General features: G+C 42.8%; 1 protein-coding gene across 4 annotated transcripts in view; it reads right to left on the reverse strand.

Moving 5' to 3' along the window:
• AFF3 (ALF transcription elongation factor 3) overlaps nucleotides 1-25,044 on the reverse strand; it is a 318,864-nt gene that overhangs the window by 66,258 nt on the left and 227,562 nt on the right. For 3 of the 4 annotated variants that reach the window (XM_061377693.1, XM_061377691.1, XM_061377694.1), the window contains 2 exons: nucleotides 21,467-21,518; nucleotides 7,089-7,129 (listed from right to left, as the gene is read on the reverse strand). In XM_061377693.1, the coding sequence (XP_061233677.1) occupies nucleotides 7,089-7,129; nucleotides 21,467-21,518 (93 nt within the window). The remainder of the gene's footprint in view (nucleotides 1-7,088; nucleotides 7,130-21,466; nucleotides 21,519-25,044) is intronic. The other variant, XM_061377692.1, reaches the window with a different exon arrangement.

Below are 25,044 nucleotides of genomic sequence, written 5' to 3' on the forward strand. Positions count from 1 at the left end.
CTGGAGTTGCTATCCAGGTTAAAATTCCCTGTCTCACAACAAACATGTTCATTGCCTAGGGGAAGTGTCATTGCCCAAAGAGAGCAAAATGTTCAAGTCTCACTGAAATATCACAAGTAATATAAATATTAAGGAAAACAGAATTCATTGACAAATTCACTGCCCATAGCTATGTACTCATGATATATGGGAGTGGCGTTCAGAGCATCAATTCAACAATACTTTAAGTCAGTGCTCCTCTGACCCATGCTGATGAAGATGGACAGACATGTTAAACAAGATTATGCCTCCAAGGATCATAAAAACTTTGAAGTTTCCCAACTGCAAACTGATTTTTCAAAGACAATTGCCTGCACAATTTAACCGGATGGCCATTTATGCCTTCCAGGTTTCATATCGTTAACATTTGTTTCCTCTTGGATTTTCGCTGTTTCTCCCAAACTCACACTTTCCCCACCTCCCCTCAGATACACACATTTAAAAAACACTCTCACACTTCTTGTCCTACGTGATTTATTCTTGAGAAATTAAATTACATTTTTATAAGCCTGTGTTACTGCAAATGATAGCTGAAGATTTGCTGAAAAAATTAATTCCTGATCTGTTGCCGTGAAGCATCCTCACTAGCACTGTACTGACTCTGTCTTTCAAAACCAGATGGAAGCAGTCCAACGGTATGATTAACTTCTTAGTCCCTGCAATTTCCTATTGCTCTACTTGCCCTAGATTTCAGGATTGACCTCCTGCTTCACTGCAAAATGCACAGTTGCTCAGTTTGATGAATCACATGAATACTTTTTTGATCACAGTTATCTACTATTTACTACATACCCAGTGAGGTTAATCATATGCTGAGGCACTTCATATGCTGCACACATATACACTCTTCTTCCCAATAGCACTTTGCATATTCTTCATGCTGCCAGCCAGCAATGGGACCTGTTTTCTCCTTACAAATATATGAAAGACCACAGACCTGCACCTTGTCTCTTTTCCCCTCCACATTAATTCCGCAATTATCCACACATTAGTTCTTAAAAGACCTAGCAAGCCAAAGAAGATACATGAGAAATTACCAGTCAGACCTCTCTTTTAGCAGATAGATATTTTTCAAAATGCAAATGTTTCTGGGAACTAGAATTGATCACCTCCCCCCAGATATCTCTGGGGAGCAATTGAGAATGCATGGGGCTGCCCGTAGTGAGGTGGGAAATATTTGGCTGTCACTTCCTTGAAGAAAAAATATATGGTAAGTTTTCTTTTACTTTCACTAAACACCAAAGGAATATCGGTATTTAGTATCACTAGCTAGGGCTCAAAATTGTTACAATTCCAAGGGACAGCTCTGCTCCACCTCCTCACTCTGCATTGAACGCATCCAAATCATGTCTCCAGTGCTGCGGTAGAACAATTCCAAACAAACAGTAGCAACAGCCAAAGTACAGGAAAACATCCAACAGCAAACAAATGAGAGCTACAGATCTTGCTCACAAATTAAATAAAGGGAAATGGAGTCCCAGTTTTACAGAGATATATATTCCTTTTCACTCCAAGTCTTCTACACAGCTCTTCGTTTTGCTAATTCACAACAGTCTCCAATAATGGAAATAGTATCCTATACACAATACGTATCATTACTCTTCCTCCTTCAAGTTCTGTAACTAGGAGGGCTGAAAAACTCTAGGTCATTTCCAGCAGCAGTACCACGTGGGAGAGCTGCAACTGTGGGACACCAGCATTTCCCAACTGCCAAGCTTTCGTGTAAGGTGCAACTGATAAATCCGTATCCCCTGTTGGAAGTATTCTCTTTTTCCTCTCAGAGATAATCCAGGAAGTTTAAGCAATGTGCTAATGCTGTGAGAGCCATGTGTTTGTGTCTGTGGAGGGGAACACCATGTGTGTATACTCTTCTCCAGCCAACCTTTTGACTCCTGTGGATACCATGATCTCAGTTCCGTCATTCTCTGCTGGGACCCAGATCAGCTGTGCCAAGCCAAGGCTTCCCCTCGGCTGTCACTGATTACACAGACCTGTCACATGAAGCCTTTCCAGCCAGCCAGCCAGCTGAGTCACTCTGCTGATAAGCTGACCATGTAGCTTCTCATGTGGAGGACTCTCACGGTGTAAAAGGCGTTGTTATCGGAAAGATCAGTCCAACACAAACATAAGTGTGTGAGTGACAGAAAGCACACCAGTATTTTTGCTAGCTGCCACTGTACTATTTACTTACTTTAGGGTATCACAAGTTTAACGGCTTCACTTAATCACAGCTCAAGCAGATACTTGAGAACCAGAAATCTTTGGCTCTGTCCACTGAAAGTTTTAAGGCTGCTTGGACAGCTGCCTTCCCTGCTTTAAGTGATCTATTAAAAGTCTAAATTGCCTCTTATTGTTGTCTTAATACTTTACAGTCAGTCCCTCCTCAGGCCTCCTAACTCAAATGGTGTATCTCTATGTGACTTTGTATGAAGGAGAAGAGCCATGCTACAGATCCCACTGGACTAAACGTTGATCCTGTACCTTATCACAATATCAGGGAAAGGCACTGGATTGTCCCAGGCCAACCTTTTCTGTTTGATTTTCCTTGCAGCTCAGTGCTAAGTATGGGCATGGATCCATGAGGGGTGGTGCAGCACCACCTCTGCTTGCAAACATCTCTCTCCCCAAAGATGTGGGGTTCCACTGCTTCTCATGAACTGCCACTCAGCTCCACAATCATGGAATCATAGAATAGTTAGGGTGGGAAAGGACCTTAAGATCATCTAGTTCCAACACCCCTGCCATGGGCAGGGACACCTCACACTAAACCATATCACCCAAGGCATCATCCAACCTGGTCTTGAACACTATCCTATCACCACTTCAGTGGACAAGGAGAAAATTCCTTTGCCCTTTAGGACCTTGAGTGCAACTAGCCAGTTCCGTGAGGGTAAACAGCTCATGCCTGGCACAGCCTGTATTTTGATGTCCTAACAGTTATCAGTCATGCATGGACAAGGCTTGGTTAAATGGAAATGCAAAGTACTATCCCTTCTTCCCAACAGGAAGGTGGACTGAAGCTCAGACAGACTGTGTAGCTCACCAACCATCACAAACAGAGCTTGTCTACACTGCTGTTGTGATTTAAGCCCAGACAGTAACTCAGAACCACGCAGGTGCTCTTTTAGTGACCCCCTAGAGGGATGTGGAGGAGAATCAAAAGAATGTAACTCCCACAGGTTGAGATAAGAACAGTCCAGTAACTAAGGTATAACACAAACCACTGCTGCTACCACCAATAATAATAATGATAAGGGAAATAAGAAGGGAAGAGAACACAACTGCTCACCACCTGCCAACTGATACCCAGCCCAGACCGAGCAGTGATCTAGCCCTCCTGGGTAACTGCCCCCAGTTCTACATCCTGGCCAGGACGTGCTGTGGTACGGAAACACCTCTTTGGCTAGTTTGGGTCAGGTGTCCTGTCTCTGCTTCCTTCTGGCTTCTTGTGCCTCTCCTCAACAGCAGAGCATGAGAGACTGAAAAGTCCTTGATTGGGGCAAGCACTACCTAGCAACAACTAAAAACATTAGGAGTGTTATCAGCATTGTTCTCAGACTAAAGTTGAAAACACAGCAGTGCACCAGCTACTAAGAAAGGGAAAAATGACTGTTACAGCTGAACCCAGGACAACTGCCAAATGGATGTTAGTGTTGAGACGCCTTCTCTACCGGCAGCACAAGGTGGTAAATCAAACAGCTTTATCATAGCCTGCACTTAAAGTTCAGGTCTGAATGACATGTATATATTCCCCAGGTGGTGAGGGTAAGCTAGTGAACCGGTCTTTACAGGACTCATCAGCTGGGATGAGCAGGCTTGCCAGCACAGCTGTACAGCTGTGGGGCTGAGTAGGTTCAGCTCTGCCCCTGCCCTACACGCCTGCACTGAGGTTCATATGGGCAGAGCTTAGCAGGGTCTGCCTGCATCCTCCAGCATAAGTACACAGAAAGGAGACTAGATCACAACAGTGAATTAAGCTTGTTTCTGAAGTACCACCCAGCACCGCAGTGAATGAGCTATCTTTCCCCCATTACAATGAGAGAGGAAATTCAGTGGTGGTACAATGCTCTCCTCTAAATGGTCAAAACTCTTCAGCAAACCCACTTGGCCTACACTACAGCACAGAGAAATAAAAGCAGCTAGGGGAATAAAAGTGCCTTAGGACCACTGTAAATCTTTATTTCATGGAAAATCTTATCTTGCACATGAATATGAGCTGCAAGTAAATTTAATGTGTGGATTAAGTACTGTGCGGTCTCCCTCATGGTGGGCTTTTCAGCCTAAAAAGAACAAAAGAATAATAATGAGTGTTGTGTTTGGGTATGATTGCAAACAGCTGTAATTTACAGCTGGACATTCTCCATTGCAAATGTATCCAGCAAGCAAATGCTTCTGGGTTAGTGGAACAGACTGCAAAAAATTAGCTTTTTTAGCCTTAAGGTCAGAGTTCTGGGACCATGGGAGTCAATAATAAAATCTATTTAGCTCAGTGGGATTAAGCAGGTTTAAGACCTGACTTAACCACACCGCTTACTGTTAAATAACAACAGAACACACTGAATATTTTAGTTATGGACATTTTTCTTCATTTGAAAGCTATTCAGGCAGCGGCTGTGAGAGTCAATTGAAGGTGTGCTAGCACTATACCATTAAGGTATATGAGTTAAGTTCTTGCTCTTCTTTGTCCCAGAAACTGAGCGATCTGTGCAGTTAGGCCACTTTGCTGAAGAGCAAAATAAAATTAAAACCAAGCTGGGCTGTACAAAAACCGAGGGGTTTTCATGAGAGAATGAAAAGCTAATGGGGCCAGTGCATCTTTCCTGACAAAATAGTCAGTGCATGTGCAGAGCAACCTGTCTTCTGGAAGCAAAAAAGCTGTTTCAGTCAAGCTTCTGGGTCACTAATCTTTGTGTTTGCACATAAATCTGCTGGGGGTTACTGTGTCATTCTGAAAACAAGACTGAGTGCAATACACTAAAGAAATCAATGACTACATGTTTAAAACCTCTTTCTTTTTTTTTTTTACCCTCTCCCTCTTTCAGTTTAGCTAACTTACCTTTTTAACAGAATCTGAAAGCAAAAATTGTGACAAAAACTGCTGGAAAATATTGGGAAAAAAAAAGAAGACAAAATTACTGAGAGCTTTATTCAAGCTGCCACCTCCCTTTGTGCTGGGAAGTGCTGGTCTGTGACTGGGAGCTCTTAGCTGCTACCAGGACACAAGTAATGAGCAGCAATATCACAGGCATCCTCACTTTAGCCAAGACTAGACAGAAGCAGCCATCACACTATGGGATTTTGGATCCCTGCCCTCCCGTTTGCTCACTACAGCAAGGTTACAGGAGGCAACCCTGCAGGGTGCACCTGCAGCCATCCCAGCACCCTTCCAGAGGGTGCCCTGGCAGCCAAAGGGAGGTTTGCAGAGCAGGTGAGAAAGCTGCAGTCCCCACGCCTGCTTTCGGGGGCACGGAGGGGAACACATGGTCATAAATAATGAATCTGAAGTCTGATGGGCAGCATTTAAGCCCTTTTGCTCTGAGGATGTGGGCAGGCTGCGCCCAGCTCCCTCACCAGCCCTGATGAGTTAGGGAGCATATATCATTAACTACCTCCAGGGGCACTTCTGAAGGAATGTTCCTCATTCAGCCCCAGGGAAGGATGCTGAGAAAAAACACCCCACATTTCCTTTGGTCACGGTATTGTCCCCACCAAGTGCAAAAGCTGCTTTGCCTCGGGGGCAAACTCATACACCTCCAGGGAGAGGGGCATAATGATGACTCTGACACCTCTTTCATTTTGCATTCATCCCAGCATATACTTGTGTGCCCTACAACCGTGCCAGCGATTTCACCCACATCCCATACATTTCACTTGGGAATTTTATTCCTTAAGGGGGGAGAAAATTCTAAACAAAACAGTGTTTGTAAACTTAAGGGGGGAGAAAGGTCTATAATTTTGGCGGTCTTAGCTTCCAAGCAGAGAGAAATGTTATTCATCCATGCACAACATATAATTCAGCCTAAGTGACAGGCTCTGCTCTGGAGAAATCCTGGCCTGAGCTGGCTTCCAGAGTCAATTACTGCTTATTCCCAGGGAGGCGGGGGGCGGGGGGCCAGACGAAGCAGAGGGGGCTGCCAACAAGGCATGGGGAAATTTACTCTGTGTCAGCCTGCATGACACAGTACCTCATTTGTGGATAAATGTAAATCTGCTAGTCCTTTTTCACAGGCACTAAAATGTACAGTCTCTCCTCCCCCTTCCCCCCAGTGCCCAAAACTGGAAAAGAAATCAGGACCATCTTAGAAAGCTACCTTATATTTCAATCAATCCTCTTTCATAAAAGTCATTTAAGGTAAATACCTGTGCAGATCTACGGGCCCAACCATAACATTTACTATGGCCCAAATCCTGAATTCCTCACTCGGGCAAGCTTCCCAATGCAGTTAATGGATTTTTGCTTGAAAAAGAGCTGAGTAAAACCTGAACACTGTCTAAGGATTTGGTCCCCTGCTTATCTGCCTGGAGCACTGCTGCAGTTCTAGAAAAAAGTAAAAAAAGAACTAAATTCCTCCAAAATACCAATCCCTCAAAACTTAGGGGCAAAAAAGGGATTGTTTTTATGCATAAAATGTACAGAGAATCTCATCAAAAAAAGAGTAATTCCCAGGGAAAGGATTTGGAAAAAGTCAAAAAAGAATATCTCAGAATAAATGAAGTACTTATTGCTGAAAAATGAGCTCAGATATATCTCAGCAAACTCTAAAGCTCAGGATTTACTGCATCATTCATGCCCTCTCCAGTAAGTTTCTTATCTCTCGTTTGGTATCACAACAAGGGATTCTGCATACTCTGTATGAAATACAACAAGACTGTGATTTTTGCAGTAATAAACTCTACACATGCATGACAAATCCAAGCATGCAAAATGTTTAACATCCCAGTTCACAGATACTTTGGGGACAAAATCCGATTATGAGTTATATGCCACAATAAATAGGGCTCAACGTTTCATAAAGCAATTTATAGTTCATAAAAATGACAAAATGTACCTGTCAGATAGAACGCGGAGAGCAGATCTCTGTGCTGCCTGCTGGAAGAAAGGGCAGAGATGTTTATTTTATATTCTGACTTGAAAATTACGAGCACAATCAACACTTTAAGAAATGCGTTACACACATTTTTGTCACGTGTCCAAAATGTTAAAGTACGAGCAAAGTAGCAGAGACTCTATAGTCAAATGGCCATTCCAGCCTACTAAATGTAAGAGCACTTTGTTAAGCACACCGTAAACTAGAAGATTGTCAAAGCACCGCACAGTATTTGAGGTCTCAACTACTCTATTTAGACGACTTTTTTCTGCGGGTCCCTGAAAACTCGGCAGGGTTTGGTTCCCTGCCTTCCCGTCTCCCCGCTTCCGCACTCCCACTCCCTCTCCTTTACCATTAGTCTCCTCCCATTCTTCCACAGAAACAAACATCACATATTTTGGTTCCTTTTGCGATGAAGCCCGTAGCTATAATTACAAATTTCGTAAAGCTTGCCAGAGCTGCTGCAGACATTTCATGAGCGCTGCCATGTTACTCTGCTGGCAACTTTTGACTACACAGTACAGCATTGACCTGTTGCTGGTTTGCTCCTCAGGTTTTGCCTAGTACAACTCTTTGGATGGGGTGGGGAAGCATGGTGCTTGTTCTTGTGTTAACCAGCAGGTCTGGGAATAGAAACTGTAGCCTCTCAAGTTTAATAGGGCTTCCAAGCCTATCCCTGAGCTAGTTTGCCACTTTATGATTATTATTCTTTCCCCTCCTTCAATCACTTCAAGCGGTGTGATTCATGGCTTCAGCACAGTAACCAGCTGCTAAGCAAAGATGAAATACATAATGGCTTGAAAATCTATTTTAAAGCCTCCATTTCACTTGAAGCTGCCCAGAGCATCCCCTTCCCAGCTGTATCTGTCCAGGCTGTCCCTCACCTGCACAGAAGTGACACAAAGATAAGCAGTACGGCAAGTCAAGGAAGGGGCAGGGGATTAAACACTGGTTTTGTCTTTGCAGTTTCCAGTTAATAATGTTTTGAAACCATTCTCCCTGGCTTCTCAGGCTGCTGGGGGCTGTATCCCTATTCCCGAACAAGCCCCATGGCTTGCAGGCATCCTGCTCATCACAATGGAGCATGGAGGTAACCCTTCTGGCTAGTCAAAATGCTGGTGACAGGCTGTAAAGAAAAGCTTGCTAAAAGCTGACTTGTGGTTGTAGTTATGGGGCATTTTGCAGAAAGGTGTGAAAAGATCCCGAGTGGATCTCTGTAGATCTGACAGGAGTGAAGGAATGCTTTGGGAAGAGTTTCTACTTGAAGGAGGAACTTTCTGGAATAACTTGTGCCTCCTGAGTTCCCTGGGAAGAAGTAATATGCCATGTATCAGACACCAAACCGTTAGAAGACAAGGTGGCACAGCTTGCAGGAGGGGTTTACCTTATTGGTGACTTTTACAGTAGGCAGAGAACCTGTTGGAAGGGCTGGGAAAGTCCCAGCAGCTCATAAGAGTATGCCCACGGCACAGACATGCTGGTTTTAGTGTCAGAAAAATGATGTTTAGAGTCTGGTATTTTTTACTTTCTTCACTAGGTCATACTGTTTGCATGGTCTTTGGATAAAATGCATCCATGTTAACCAGGCTACTGGTACAGGGCAGGAGTTATTGGGAGCAGCCGTTCTTCAGTCCAATGGGCTGGCACCATTTTTACTCTCTCCTCTGAAAGGAGACCCAAACTCTCTCCAACAGAGACCCAAACCTTAGGTTTAAGAATGTCTTATGGCTTAAATATCTTCTTTAATGCCCTGGGCCACTGCAAGTTCATATCCTCCCTGCCTAATCACCCTCACTAGCAGGAACCTGTTTCCATTTTGAGTTTCAAGCTGCCTGGCTTCAATGGTGAGGCTTGTGCTGTGTTAAGCCTTTGCCTGCAAAACTCCAGAGCCTCCTCTCACTAGGAGAGCCCTTTTACATGGCCAAGTTGTTCCGACACCATTCAGGTCATCTCACCTTTTCTCCCACCAGGATCTAGGGCTAGTCTTTCACTCACAATCAGTCACTACGTGGCAGTGCTGTTAAAGCCACTTCTAATGTTTCCCACTCTTGGCTCAGGCCACCGCAAATGTTCATGTGGTTGTTCAATGCAGCAGGTTGGAAAACTGATCCACCTGAAAAATAACACTTTTCCTTCTTTTTAATTTATTTTCCCTTTCCTTTCCTTTTCTCTATTTTTTCCTTCCTTCCTTCCTTCCTTCCTTCCTCCCTCCCTCCCCTCCCTCCCTCCCTTCCTTCCCTCCTTCCCTCCTCCCTTCCTCCTTTCTTCCTCCCTCCTTCCCTCCCTCCCTCTCTCTCTTTCTCTCTCCCTCTCTCTTTCTCTCTCTCTCTCTCTCTCTTTCCCCCCCAGGTAATTTGTAACCTGGATCCCTCTTCTGAGCTGCTTCCCCAGGGAGAGGTTGTCACACCACAGGATGTGGTGTAAGAATGGCAATGGGACCATGTGGGCGATGTGCAGAGAAGACTTTTGCTGCTGAGATAAGAGTGTGTCCAACTGCAAGGTCAGTTTCACCTGACATCACTCTTACTCCATTCTGGGCAGCTGTAGAGCACTCCTGGAGCAAGGTACATGGTGGCTGCCACAGCCGGAAGGCTGAAGGAAACTGACTGCTCTGTAGCCATAGGCCACGTGGACCTTACAAGAGACCTCAAGAAAGCAGGCATGGACTTTGATGACACTAAAAGCCCTCAACATGGGGGTATGGGGTATGTATCACTCTTGTATTTCCCAAAAATCCCTCATTTTGAGAGAGAGAAAAGAGCTGGATACTTTCTTTTCCAGTCTCAATAAAAGCTTTGTGCAGGAGGGAAGAGGAGAGGACTCTTATCTTGACCTGTTTAAGGTGCTAACCGTGTGGTGTTGGACTGCAGCCTCATTCAGTTTCCATCCTGGTACATCCAGTTGCTGACAACTTTGGAAAGGTGATACCTTCTGGTCACGAACGTGGGTTCAAATGACAGGCAGGGCAGCAGAGAGAAATGGACAAGTGCATTTCAGTGAGATTACACTTTTTCAATTAGCCTCTCATTTGAAGTTCTTTAATAAACGTCCTTTGCATAGGGCACCTCAGTCTTTGCTTGGTAGTTGCACATTCTGTAAATGAAGCTATTGATTTCTTTCTTACACCGCTTGAAAATGCAGCCATGTCTGACTGCATATTTGTGTGACCCCCTGAGTTAGTAATGGCCCCATTTCTAAATGGCGGGGGAATAAAATCCAGTCGCAAGTTTATTCTTCCTCCCTGGAGGAACAGATCTATTGCCTGCAATGAAAGGCAGTTAGCAACTATCCGGCAATTTTAATTCTAGCCTATATTGCTCCCCTCTCCGGGAGAAAGTGAGCTGTTGTAATTAAAGGTAGTTAGCAGTTCACTAGCAAGTATAAATACTTGCAGCCACTAATTACAGTCTGCTTTCTTGTTCCCCTGCTACAGGACTGGGCTGCTCAACTTTGGGCAAAATATCTGCCCTTGCTTCTCACTAAGGGTTTTTTGTGCCCCCATTCAGACTCATTCATGAATCCCCATGGAGGGTCATGACCTATTGTTTGAGAAACTCCTGGCTATAGAAACAGCTTTCTGTCATTAGTTATGTTTCTAATATGCTGGTGTTATCTATGTAACAATATAAGCAAAAGGGTGGTACTTACTATCAATACTGCCTGCATGACTATTTTTTTAATAGCTTGATTTTGATTGTGCTATTTAATTTGCATTTTATTTTACATCGTTAACAACTTTACTGAGGCCAACTCGTCATCCACCAAGGAAGATGAGAATATGGTTCTACAGCCTTCATTATTTCTGGAAGTAAGTGACTACGCTGGTTATAGAAATATGGGATAAGAAATAATTTTAAAGTTCGATATTGCTGACAGAATTTAAAGATCTCTAAGACTTACCACTAAAAAGGGCTTTATGGAAAGCTTAATAGTCTCTTGATAAGTTATTGAGCATGTTCACCAGCAATGAGTATAATCCTGAATTTTCAGTTCATGGAATCAGTGGAGTTACTGATGGAGGAAGGTTCTCCTCAATATGAACACGGATATTGGAGGCCAACTCACCACATAATAACTTTAATGCTGAGTAGGAAGCAGGAAAGGGAAAAAAACAGTCACTTAGTTGACTCAGGTACTTGGGCTAGAGAAACCAGCCACAGTAAATGAGATGAATGACTCTGTTTCACTACATCAAGAGTTGCAAATTACAGGATACCGTCTGGTTAAGACTTCTTTGACCCCCACATGAGTTGGTTACAGAAACATTTAGGGCAGAGTTTCATTGATCTGCCTATAGTTCATTAATCATTCATGAAAGATTCTAGCTGTACCCCAAGACTACTGGGACAAAGCAAGTTTTCAGCCAGCAGTAATCATGGTCAGGTTCTCAATCTCAAGAGATTGCATCTCCTTTCTCCATCCTTTATTGCAATGAGCCAGAGCCTGGGAACATAATCAGCAGATATTCAGGTTTCAGTGTGTGTTAAACGAGCTACCAAAATTACTTGAAGTGTCACAAGTTGCAATCTGTTGTGGAATGGAAATCAAAGAGGAAATTAAATACTTTCATTGTAATTGGGACTGAGCAGCGAGCTAGCTCGTTGTAATTGGGACTGAGCAGTGAGCAGAACGGGTTGAATACAGCTATTGAGCTGGAGATACAGGAACACTAAGAGTGTCCCCAGAAATCCCTCTTTTTTTTTTTTTTTTTTTAATCTGTTCGGAAAATGATTGCTTCATAAACTGCTGGGCTTGCAGGCATTTTTGGATTGCAATTGAGAAGCAATTGAGAACTACCGAAGAATGTTCTGCTGGGCTTGGAAGAGTGTCTTGGAGGCACTGCAGGCTGACTATGGATGCATTTTCCTATACCTCAACCATGACATGCTTTGGCAAATAAAAGCCAATAAATTGACCCTTGGCAGATTCAGGCATTTTGCTTTCCATTTTTCCTGTCCTGTGGATTAATCACTGTTATCATGAGAGAGCTCTGTTACAGCAATTGTATGGAGTTACACGAGTTACGCCAGAGACTGTCCTGAGGTGGCACAGGTGTACACAAGGTGAGAATTTGAACCATTTCTTTGGTGACAGTTTAACAACATGTACTACCTGTGCATGAATAAACTGCATTGCTTCCAGAGCAGCTTGTTTGTCTTCCTAAGGTGATAGGTGCTGCCTTGGAACTACAGAGTGAGCCATTTATGTCCTAAGTCAGCATCTCCCATATTAGCAACCACCCATGCTGCTGGATGCCACTTTGTACTGGACTGCGGTTAGTGAGCTGTAGATGCACTGTTTCTAAGCCAGGGTTAAGGTAAGGTGTCATTACTATATACTGCCATGTGGGAGCCAGACCAGAGCAAATACTTTTATATGTCTTCTTTCACGTTTCACTCTTCATACATCTTCCATGTTGATTCTGTTTTAATTTCCTAAGGTCTTGTTTGTCTTTAGCTTAAATGAAATTTATTCCTAAACTAGTGAAGCCAGGAAGAAAATTATGTGAAGGGTACAACCTGACTTCATGCCATAACTTGGGCCACAGGACTCTCCAAAGATTTTCTCCTGCTTCAGATCTGGGAGCTGTTGTGGACCTAGAGCACAACTTGTGGATAATCCACTTATGGTGAACGCAGCTCAGTCCAACCACACGCACGATTTTTCACTTTACGTGTTAAGACGTGAGTTTATTCCAGCTCTGTTTATAGGCACCATCTTCTGCTGGAAATTATACCTTTGCCTATGAGAAAGAGCTGCTTTCCAGCCTCTCAGCTCCTCTCCTGTGTGGGTGTTTATAGACTGTGACCCAGCTAGTCACCAGCACAGCTTCTCACAGTTCATTGGGTGGATATCTTTCACCCTAAGGCATGTTTTCCAAATGTGTTAGGCATCCTTCGTCTTGAAAACCTCTTCAGTTTTCAGTGTTCTCCTTGAAGAGTGTACAGCTGCAGTGTTGCAGTGGTGCTCTCATGAGGGCTCAAACCAGAAGTAATGAAACCCTCTCGCATCTACAGAGTTGCCCTGTTTAAATGCCTGTGAGTGTCTTGTGGCCACAAGGAGTTGCCTGAGGAGCTCAGGTCAGAGAATTTATCATAAATGATTCCTAAAGTGCCTTCTCTCACTGCATTATTCTGTACTTCTCACTGTTCCTAGGGGCTTTGTTTGAGGATTGCCTTCCAAAGTGGCTGTCTGAGGGATTTAGAATCACTTGTAAAGCGCAGCTTGAGTGTTTCTCTGTAAATTTGCAATATAAATGTATGAATGTGATTTTCACTGTCCAGTTGGTATTTATTTAAAATTTACAGGCTGTAAGACTTGAAAGGGTCTCCCTTCCTTCCCCTCTTGGAGTTGGTTATCATCAGAGCCACATCTTTTAAGAAACTATAAAACTCTTTCTGGATTTCATGATTTCTCCAGGCCTTTCAACACCTCAGTATTCATTTTTCACCCTGGAGTTTCATTATTGTACTTCTGGCATACATTGTTCTTTCTCCTCTGCTTTGCCTATTAATCCTTATTAATCTTCAGGGGCAGCACAGTCTAGTGACTTGAACATGGCACCTGCGAGTGAAAGACTCAAGTGCTAATCCTGGCTTTGTAACTGACTTGCCATGTGGCTTCAAACAAGCCACATCTCAGTCTCAGTCTCCCTGTCAGTTCTACAGAGATAATAATTCTTGCTTAGCTCTACCTAAATACCTCTCAGGGGCATTGTATTCAGTAGTTAATACTTGTTAAGTGATTTGGATCTCCAAATTACTGTATAATCAGCATGGGTATTAACCATACAGAGAATTTTATAGATCTGTAAATGCTGAGTTTTCTGTCCTGCATCTGTTCAGATTTCTCCTGCAGTCTGGCCTCAACAACCATGCAGAGTTTCAACACAGATGAGTCAACTTTGATCTTGTTCAGTGGAGATGAGCAGAAGCAAAATCCATGGTACTTAACATGAATAAAATGGTTATTTCACGACGACACTGGAGAAAGGTCTCAGTCACTGCAAGTGAAGCTGTGGTCACCTCCTCTGTCTCCATGGAAGTAGCCTCCTTATTCAAGAAAAGGTAACTTGGTTACAGTGCTGCTTACAAAAATATTCAGTGTTGTGCCACAGGCTTTACAAGACTTATTGGGAAGACAAAAAGCTCAGAACTTAAAGTAAAATTATCCCAAAACCCTGTATATGTGAAAATAGGGGAAATAAAAGTCTAAATTCCCCAAACAGTGGTAACTCTGCCTAGGGAGGTGCTATGTAGACTATGATGCTTTTGCTACTACCCAAGTGTCTGCTTTGACTGTGCTAGGAAATACGAAAAAAGACAGGGGGATAACATCCTAGGCTGATTGAAATCAGTGGCTAAACTCCTGCTGACTTCAGAGGAAAGAGACTTCATCCTAGGTGAAGGAGAAATTGTAGCAATGGTTTCACAGTCTGTATTTCTTAAATGCTAGTTTTGATGGATTGGCTGCTGGCTCTTTTCCTTATTTCTTGTCATGTTCTAATACAGTTGCTATTTCCTTTATAAGGTGTCCCCCCCCTCCCCAATTTCGTCATTAATTTCCTTTCTTATTCCCCTAATCCCTTTCCCTTTTCATGTTCCTTTTCTTTCCTGACATGCTCTCAGCTGCCTCTTTCTCTGTTTCTGCTGTCATCCATCTCTATGCACATCTCCTTCCCACAGCTTTTCATGCTGACACCACACCAGCCTGAGCTGAACTGCCAAGGGGAGAGGAGTGAGCTTGATCTTCTGCCTTGCAGAGAGCAACAGGCAGCTCCTAGCGAGCCTGGGAGTCCATGTTTGTGTGTGTGCAAACGTGTGAGAGATACACAAGCAGGGTATGTTCTCTTCTTACAGCTTCCAATAGCTGCAATATTACAAACGACAGTAATTTGTGCTCTAAATTATTTGTGACTCCTGGTTATTTAACTGTTCTCTTACAAGCGCACTGAAATGAATTTTCCTGAAGGCAAAAAGACTCATTGTGGCCACACGAGTGGGGTGAAGGCTCAGGCACAGTGAGGGCTCTCCTCAGCTGGAGCAGAGGTGCATGGGCTGAAGGGCTCATGACAGACAGGGACAAAGAAAAGCCAGCCTGGAGATATGGAACCTAATCCTTCTTTATGCCCCAAATTATCCAACACTGCTGAATTGACTGCACTGGGATATGTTCCCATGACAGTCAAAGCAGATATTCATACAGCAATGCCAGTTCAGAAGGGGAAAAAAAAACCAAACTAAGCAAAGATTTCAACAAGATGGGGTTAAGGAAGTTATAGCAATAAAATCTGTTAGGCTTGGAAAAGGTGATACCAGAGGAAAAGGGCAGGCTTTGGAGATTTACTAGAGCTAAAACTTAGCTTAGTCCTAGAATCCATATGAAGAGACAAGGAAGATGCCCTTGTACTTCAGTTTTATTTTCCAGACTATTTTTAGAGGTTTGCTGTTCAGGAACATGGGGATCAGAGTGCCGTGTTTGAATTTCCCCACATCTTGTGCATGTCCAAGAGCCAAGCTGATCTCTAACCTTTTTCACTGTCATTCATGGTGGTGGCATTCAAATTTAGAGCTTGATCCTGCCTGCCAGACATTGAATCTGATTTTGTAAGATAGGCAGTGATGTGAGCCAAGTTTGGCAGGACAAGACTGAGCTCTTGTTTTGTTTCATCTGACAGTTTCAGTGAGGCAATCTTGGTCTTCTTGTCATGCCTTGTGGAAGTGCAAATTTAGATGTCACAGAGATTTTAAAATCAGAGCTGGCAAACCACAAAAAAAGCTTGACTCAGCTGGCTTAAATCTTACTCTGGATTTTAGTTAAGTTGGATACCAAAAGGATTGCTTTTTTAATACACGGGAAATAATAGACTCAGCCTGAGTTAAGTAAGGCGGTTACAGTGGCTATTCCTCCAGTCTAAAAATGCACTCATGCTACAGAGACACAGGGCTAAGCAGAGCATTTGGATTGAGTACAAAACCACCTGAGGTTCCAGCCATTCCTTAACCCAAAACTTAATTTTTCCACTTCTGCTTATCTCTGCTTTGTGCAGTTTTGATTGCAGTCAGAATTCACGTGGCCAGGCTTCGTGAAATAAGTTTCCTATGCTCAGCGGAGCGAGAAACTTCTCATCAGAAAGATTTTTCTTTTCCCATCCAAGTTTATCAGGGTATTTTTTGAGAGAGAAATTAATTTGTGGCCTTTGTGGTTTTTTTCAGGGCTGAGTGTTCTCATCTCCTTTTTCACTCATTTTTCCTTCTGATCAAGCACCATCTATTGCACTGATGAAGAGGTGAATAAAAGGGGGCACAACATGAAAATTACTTAATGTGGCTAAAATATTTGGACACTGCATATGTGAATGCAATTAGTACTGCCTAAAAATAGTTCTCATGATCAACAGGGCTATGCAGTGGAGAGTTATAATTTGCCCAATATAACTTTTCTCTCTATAGGTACATGACTCTACTGTCTGCTTGGCTGATCTTTGACTTCAGAAAGCACTGTCCTAACAGAGGAGGTCTTCTGCAAAGAAAGCTCGTAGCCACTTTGACCCTTTTCAGTTTACTTCAAAATTCATTACAGACGGCTTCAGATTAGCTGTAATATTCTGCATTTCATATGCTGGAGTAGTGCTTATAGCGACTCTGCTAGAAATTATTCCTTCTGGAAGAAGGTGGATGCATGCCCATTCATTCCAGGATAATTTTTATCTTTTTATTTGTTGTCAGTCCATATCCAAAAGTAAGAGGGAAAAGTCCTACATCTTATTAAAAAGATTGTCTTTACATACATCCTTTCTCACTTGTTTCTGGCTACCACTGAGGAAACAAAACATGATTTTATGACTAGAAAAATTAAATAATTTCCTAATGCTATTTACTTAGGGACCTGGCCACACTGCCATTGGCTACGTAGACAAACTTTTGTTCTGTTGCAACAGTGGGGTGGGTTTGGCTGGTCCTATATGTCTACACTGCAGAGAGTCCTGCCAGAAATATTCATTTCCAGTGCTGAGCCGTGTCATCCCTAAGCACATACACGATGGGAAGGAAGCATACACATCTATGGATGTATGTTTGTAACTCGAATTGTCATCAAATTTTCTATCTCAGCCATGGTGAGGGCGATGATGGAGCACGCACAGCTCCCCCAGGGCCAGCAGCCCACCCTGCCTGTCCCCAGGTTGCTATGGGTGGGTGGCAGCCCCAGGACCCCTGGGAAGACACAGGCTGGGTGGGCTGCTTTCACCCTGTGGAACTTTGGGTGGTGAGCCAGACCAGGATGCTGAGACTATTATTTTATCACACTGAAGTTGTTCCTAGTGAACTTTCTCGAGGCTGTTCTTCCCCCGGGGTAGCCTGTGAAAGGCCATGGCTTTCTGTTTGCCTTGGCTTGCCTGCAGAGCGGCTGGTTTCGCTCACATCACTCAGACCCTGCAGGCCAGCCTGTCCCTGTCCCTTCTTAAGGCAGGCAGCCACTTGCAGGCAAACGCTGCCTTCCCTCTTCTTTTGGTGCAGGGCACATGAGCAAAATTAATGAACCCAAGGGGATTGTTCACTGCCTCCCTGTGTACTGTGCATGGAGGGTGTCTTCAGCCCCTGCATTTACCTACTGGTGCAGGGAGATAGTCATGCAATTATTTAGAGCAAACAAAAAGTACTAAAACTGGGGCTTTCCTTTCAAGATACAGCAGGATCTGGAGTGCAGAGCCCTGAGAGTGTGTTCTTATTGCTTCTTCAACTCCTGTTTATACAATTTTACAAAATTTTGGCAGGAATCAAGAGCACATACCAGGGTGTTGGCTTTTATGAATCCCATGGGATGTGAAAGTCAAGCTGACTCGGTGAACTTTGGTTACATATTCCAGACAAGCACAATGACTCTATTTATTCAGACTTGGCAGCCAGAATGCAGATTGACTCTGTGGGTAATAAATTTTCACAGCCACAAAACTTCAGCGGCAACCAACCTGATCCCGCGCAGAAAAAATGCATATGAGGAAGCAGACTTGGGTTGCAAAAATATGTTAGATTATTATTCCATGTATGCCTACCAGTCAGTTAATTTATTTGGCTATTGATTGACAAGAATTGCACAAATGATGCCAGAGATCTTTTTCTCCTTAAAAGAACTACTTTCTATTACAAAATTTTCATGTTGTAAAAGGACAAGTAGGTGGGAAAAAAGAGAATTGATCATATTACAGCTGACAATCTCCTTTTAATATTCCACCCAAGGCTGATTTAAGTTATCCAGTGACCTCTATGGAGAAGAGCAGGGTATTAAAATGGGGACTGTTTCATGTGCTATGCCACACTTCAAGGAATCAAAAGGCAATAACCACTACACTTCAGTACTCCGAACAATCTTAAATACAATTTTGACATCTTCATGCTACAAAGCTTCAGATGCTTTCGGGGAGAGACGATGATGAAAATATTACTCTATGTGTTATAAATCAAAATGAATTGGCTCTTTAACTTGCAGATTTGTGTTAACTACCTTGGTATCTGTTAATTGCATGCTCTTCAGATATTGATTGGGGATTAAAAAGTACATTTTCTTCAATCTGTGTGATGTAAAATATGCCAACAGGAAATTTTCCTTCTGCATATTTGATCTTATGATCACTGCCTGTAAAATTGAAACGATGAGTTTAAATGGATAAACTATGCTCATTAAAGAAGAAAAATACATTTATGTAATTAAAATTAAGAGACTAATATGTGTGGATAATGTAATTACTGTGGGTGCACACACACTCAGCTCAAACTCCGTCTCTTTTGCCTCTCCTGGGTCTGTGAATCTCACTACCTTAATTGCTAATGTGAAGGGAAGGGATGGGAATGCCTTGCCCACTGTGGTCCCAAAGCTCTTAATCATGCCTCTGTCTTGCATCTGGCCTTCATCATCTATGGCTCACATTCCCTGGGTCAGTCACAGCCCTGCAGATTCCAGCTCTGGGAGCACAGAGGCACCTGTCCCCCTTTGCACCACTTCAGAAACTTTCCAGTCGCTGCTTGGAGGTTTTCAACAGGAAAAAAAATCTCCTCCAAAGTTTTCAGAATCTTTCCCCTAAAATTCCCAGTTCAGGAATTATCAGAATAAAAAGTTTCACAGTTCTCATACAAATCACCTTCAGCTCTTTGAGAGATTGGATTACCTAAATGAGTTTGATTGCTCAAAGGTCAGTTACTTACATAAGAAATATCTAGGAATCACTCACGTACTGTTCCTATCCCTTCATCTTTGCTTTCTTTCTTTCCTGTTCTCAAGCTTAGGAGGAGATCTGGGATTAGAGAGCCTCTGAATGGAGAAGTAAAATGACATGGGTTCTCCCACTGATATTTAGCACATGTCCATGTTATAACCTGTGAATTTATTGGCAGAGAGGACCTGTGTTATTCTTTTTTTGGAACCTATTTCCTACTAGGAAGATGGAAATGTAGTGTTTTGTTTATCTGGCAGGCATATTTATCTAGGATTGCTTGTTAGGCAAATCTTCACATCTCAGCTGAGGTTCTACAAAGCATTTTATATAGCAGGAGCCAGCCTGTGCTTCCAGGAGATTTTTATCTGTACAGTCAAGTTAGAGAAAGAAGTGACTAGGAACAGGGACCAAATCACAAGTAATTGCTGATGGTTGCTCATGCTAGGGCCCGTGATGATTAGAAGTGAGTAAGGGGTCTCAGCTCTGCTCTTTGCTGAGCATGCAGCAAACTCTGTCTTGGCTCTGCAAAGCTTGTTTGAGCACTGGGGTGAAAGACCCAGGCTATATCAGCTGTACTTTAAAACTCTGCTTACTCAGTGAAGACCTCATGTAGCACACATAATACTGAACAAGTCAAGTGCACGAAAGATGTTAACAGTTGTAAGTGCTAACACTAAACTGAAGGTACCACGTGTGTATGCCCAATCAGAAGCCCTTTTCCATGATCCCTTCTCCACTTAAACCTACTAATGTTATCTCCCACATGATAAACATTTTCACATGTCCTTTTCTGCTTGCTATGAAGCAAACCTGAATTTCAGCTCTCTGGCTCTGCCAGACTGTTTCATACTCACATCCATCTCCTTTCCAACCTGAAGGACAAGCTGTCTCTCCTGATCCCTGGCTCCTCCCTTTTGGTGTGCTATTGTTATTCTTCAGACATACTTTCTGTCCCTCACTTTAGTTTGCCCTATGCTGTCTATGCACTGTACTTTAAACTATCTAGACAAGCAGGAAGAGTAATTAAATGTGAAGTATTTCAGGATGAAATACATTAAACAAAAAGAAATTGTATAAATATGTAAATAATTGAATTTATGTCCTGAATCTTCTGAACACCAAGAAGCTTTCCTCAAAATAGATGAAATAATGGTGTAGTATAAATATTAAAAGGTTTTGATTTACCTGTTGTTTGGAATATATTGTAAAATAGAGAGTTCTAATAACAAGAGTTAAAGAAAACCCTGAAAGAGCTTCCTGCCTACATACCTAGAATTATTTGTCTAAGATCCTGAATTTCAGAAGCCTAGATAGCTCCAGTGACCCCTCACTGAAATAATCTTATTTGAAACCCTGTTACATCCAAGTCTGGATCCATCTGTGAGATGCAACCAGGGGCAGTACTTCCCTCATATGCTCTGTTGAAGGCACAGGACATGCATTTTTGGTACAAGAGAAAGGGAAGAGGCTCCTTCCCTCTCATCCCCAACCCAATCTCCTCTGACAGTATTCTGAGGAGGAGAGAGTATGGCATAACTCTGCTTGGAAATGAGGCACTCATTAAAACTCAGGCAAGTGCCCTAATTGCTCTGTTATGGAGTGAACCAAATGCACAGTTAAGGTTTTCTTTCATCTGTCTTCAGCTTTCTTGGCACACATGGGCCACACAGAGACAGGACTGAAAATGCTCAGGGGAGAGGTGAGGACTGGGGCAATGCTGGTGAGGCTCTAGGCAGGTAAGAAGGAAAGTATCCCAGCTGCTAATCCTTGGGGGCCAGCTCATGACTGTAAAGTTTGACCTGAACCCTTAATCCAGAATTCCTGATTCTCCCTTCCTTGGCTGCTCTTTAGAACAAAACAAATCAAATCAGGAAGAGGCTGACACAAAAACCTTCTGGGTCACATCAAGGTAATAAATCAAGAGCACTGCAGACTGTTCCCCACCAATCCAGCAGTTAGCACACACGGGCTGGCTCTGAGCAGCAACATCTGTTACTCCAGTTACAGTACTGCCATGTATTTTGATAACCTTTATGTATGTTTTGAAAAGCATTAGCAAAATATTTGCAGTAGCTCAGTTTCCACATGAAACATGCTACAAGTGACATGTTAGTTGAATGGTTCTTACCTGGTCATTCTCTTCTTCATCGCTGCTTAACTTGAGGTCATCTTCTAGCATTCTGGAAAGCAAGCAGTAAAATAAATTATAATTTACAAAAATGCTCCAGATTTGATGTTTTCCTCTGAGCTACTGTAAACATTTAATAATTTAAAGAAAAAAGAAAATATATTTTATCCCAGAAACTGTAGCTGTGATTCTTCATAATTTTTTCTTATCCAGTTGCTACCAACCAACTTCTTAATTCATTTCCTACTATTACTGCCCAAGGGAAAATGTTTACTAGAGTAATAATGGATTTTGCAAAGATTCTTGTTATTACAATCACTGAAAAACAATTTTTGTATGCTAAAAATAATATTTTTGATGCTGACAGGTCAGTAGTCTCTCTGAAAGGAAAATTTTGCTCCTTTTGGCTTTCAGCTTACAAAACAGAAGTAGATATTTACACTGGCAGTACTGCAGCACAAAATAGATTCAGTGATGTTTCCCAAAGGCCATTTTTACTTTATTGCATGTTTGATATAAAATTGACATTGACTGAAACAATTAAAACCAAAATATATTGTCTCAGTGCACAGAAGAATCCACAAGGATTTCACTGTCACATAAATGTAAAAAATAAGGCTTCTTCCCTAATGGGGATTTCATCCTCCCTTCCCATATCCTTTCATCAACTTGCTTAAACTGGCTCACAAAAAAGAGGAGCTTGTTTTTACCTCCAGGCATTCTTTTTTTACACGGTGGGGTTAAGTAACCAGCAGTTAAGGGAGTTGAAGAGGTGGAAAGATTTCCCCCAGAGCTTAAAAGGTCTTCAAGAATGGCACCTATTTTTTAAAAAACGCCTCTGTAATAGTAATAATAATTCAGAAAGTTGCTAATTTTTCTTGCATTTTGGGAAAAGAGAATCTGCAATTTCATCTTGACTCCGGCAGAAAGCTTGGTGAGCAATTCAAACGCATCCTATGACGTGGGTGGTCCCTGGAGTGTAAATATCTCAGGAAGACATATGTAGTAATTTCTAAACCACCTCCTTGCACTTGTGCCTAGATCTTCCAAGAGTATGCCTGAAAAGCGTGACACTTACATGGGCTACCCGGTGTGCTGTGTCTTAAAAGAGCACGGAGCATAACCACCCTCTCCTCAGCTCCTCACTATACACACAGTGCCTGTCTGTTGCTGCCATCACAGCTGCTTCCCTGTTTCTCCACAGCACCTTTTGGGGAACGTAGGTGTGTAGGAATAGGATTCAAGGTCAGAGCAGAAATTCCCACTAGTTCATCTCTTAAAGACTCTTGTCTTGCTATTCCCCCACATTTCCTTCTACTTGTGCCAAGATTTTTCCTCTGTAAAACCAACATATCGCATTGCAATGCAGACACCTCAAATATATAAGACACCCATTGAGTTAGGGGAACTTAACAATCTCAAAGCAAGACTTGCTTGTGTTTTATCTGGAAATATGTCCACAGGCAGGAAAAAGCTTTCTCTGTCATCTCCCGAGTCAGCAAAAACTCAGTGGCTGTATCAATGCAGCTACCATCCAAGCTAACAAGCCCTGCTGAGAAGTGAGCAAATGGGACAGGTATGACTGACAGGATATAACTCCTAGGAGCTAAAATACATCAGAGAAACAAAGCTTCCTGTAAACATTGCAAGATCCACATTGGCTTTGGATCCCAGGGAGCCAAACAGTCTTAGCAGTTGCTCAAACTGAAAAAGTTTGATCTTTTCAGGGCATCCCTGAGAAAATAGTGCTTGAAAATAGAAATCTCAGATCTGGAACTGGCCACTATGTGATTAAATGTGATGAAATCTACACTCATTGTGATTTAAACAGAGAGAGATGGTCTATTAGCCTCTCCTTGCTTGCATGTTTTAGCCTGTCTATATTTTTCCTGTCTGTTTCTCATTTCAGAAGCGCTGCTCTCCAAGAAAAGCACTGCTTCCCTGGGGCTCATGGCCCCTTTTGGAACTACCGACAGAGTACAAACTATCTCCTAATGCTGGGGATAGGAAAAAACAGGTCATCATAAAATGCTTGCTTACTTGCTTGCTTTTTTTCCCCTGAGTGGGATCTGGCCTGCTTGATCCATGTATTTGTCATAAGGATCAGGCATCAGGTTAAGACAGCTTGCCAGTGTAGAGGTCTACCTTGTAAAGTCAGGAGCTGTGCAGGTATAGCCTCCAAGCCTAAACGTCTTCACTGATTTCATTGTCAGCTGAGGCCCTGAGACCTGATCTATAAAGCTACAGCCGGAGCAGGACACACTGCCACTGCTGGCTTCAGCTTCACCTGCCAGCAGTCCTGGACTAGGAGACTCACTAACATGAAGCAACTCTCACAGCCCAGGCTGAAGCATGGCCTGGGTGACAAGGAGGTATTTGTGTTATAGGGGCTCCAGTTTGCAGTAAGCTAGATCAGTTTTGAGCCTGGGTGCTTTTGAGGAACGCTTCTCCTCAACAATTCATTTCCACCATCACAATAATGATTTCAAAAAGAAGTCCATATCTAGACCAACAGACCCCACTTGAAGATAGGCAACAGAGAAGAAAAACACTTTAAGCTAAAGAGAGGCATTAATTTGTAATTTATCTAAAAGCACTTTGGCACAGATTCAGCACAGAAGGAGCTTTGGTACACCCTATGTTAGCACAGAACTTCAGGTCATATTTAAATCAACCCATGTTCAGGATGAAATTTCTTTACATATTCTTGCAAACTAGTACAAGGATGAACAGATGAACACATACATAAGGCCATGTGCAAATACAGCCTTTTCAACACAGCCTATCTATAGCTATTTTCTGTAACACCTTTTTCAGAATATGCAAAACTGAGGCCAGGAAGTGACATCGTTCATGGGCTTTAGGATTTTTTGGAATGGACTTGGCTTTGATGTGCTTGGGCACTGGTAAGAAGATGAGTAAATATAACTTTGTAAACAAAAGCTAGAAAAAGGAAATGGTACTTGATGCAGCTCTGAAAAGCACACACCACCACATAAGGGCTTCTGCGCTTGAAAAGAGCACATGCGGTCAGGCAGTCACTTTGCAGAACCTAATTACACATTTTTAGTGAAATCTCTGCAACGTCGTGGAGGCAGCGAGGGGTGGGATGCTTGGATGGACCGCTCACTGCACTCTAATTAATGTGTTTGCTCCTTTCTCTGCAAAGAATGTGACAGGTAGAGACAAATTGAAAGGAAATGAGGATGAGTTTGAGTTTGGGATATTGAGAAATGCCTCAGCAAGCCACCTGGTTTCCTTCTCCAGTAGCCAATTAAGGGGTTGCAGTCTGGGGTGCTGGGCCACTCATTTACAATGGGAAAGGAAGAGGGTGAGGGGTTACTAGACTTCTGGAGGGCATCGATATCCAACATCTGCAAATTTCAATGTGACTGCATGTCCAAATCTCCTACATAGCTCATCAGAAAGCCTGATCTGTTTTATGTGGGGGCTGCTCACTGTATTGGTTCAGCAGGCTACTGAGGTGGGGTGACCATGAGGGTCACTGCAGAGGGACCCTGCTCACCCCATCATGTCACAGGGCCAGAAGATGCTCCTGGTCAAAAGTACCCAGGGTT

This window comes from Neopsephotus bourkii, unplaced genomic scaffold (genome assembly GCF_033783945.1).
Source record: "Neopsephotus bourkii isolate Nb327-2 ecotype Australia unplaced genomic scaffold, CSIRO-AGI_Nbou_v1 NB_1760, whole genome shotgun sequence".
Taxonomy (NCBI): domain Eukaryota; kingdom Metazoa; phylum Chordata; class Aves; order Psittaciformes; family Psittacidae; genus Neopsephotus; species Neopsephotus bourkii.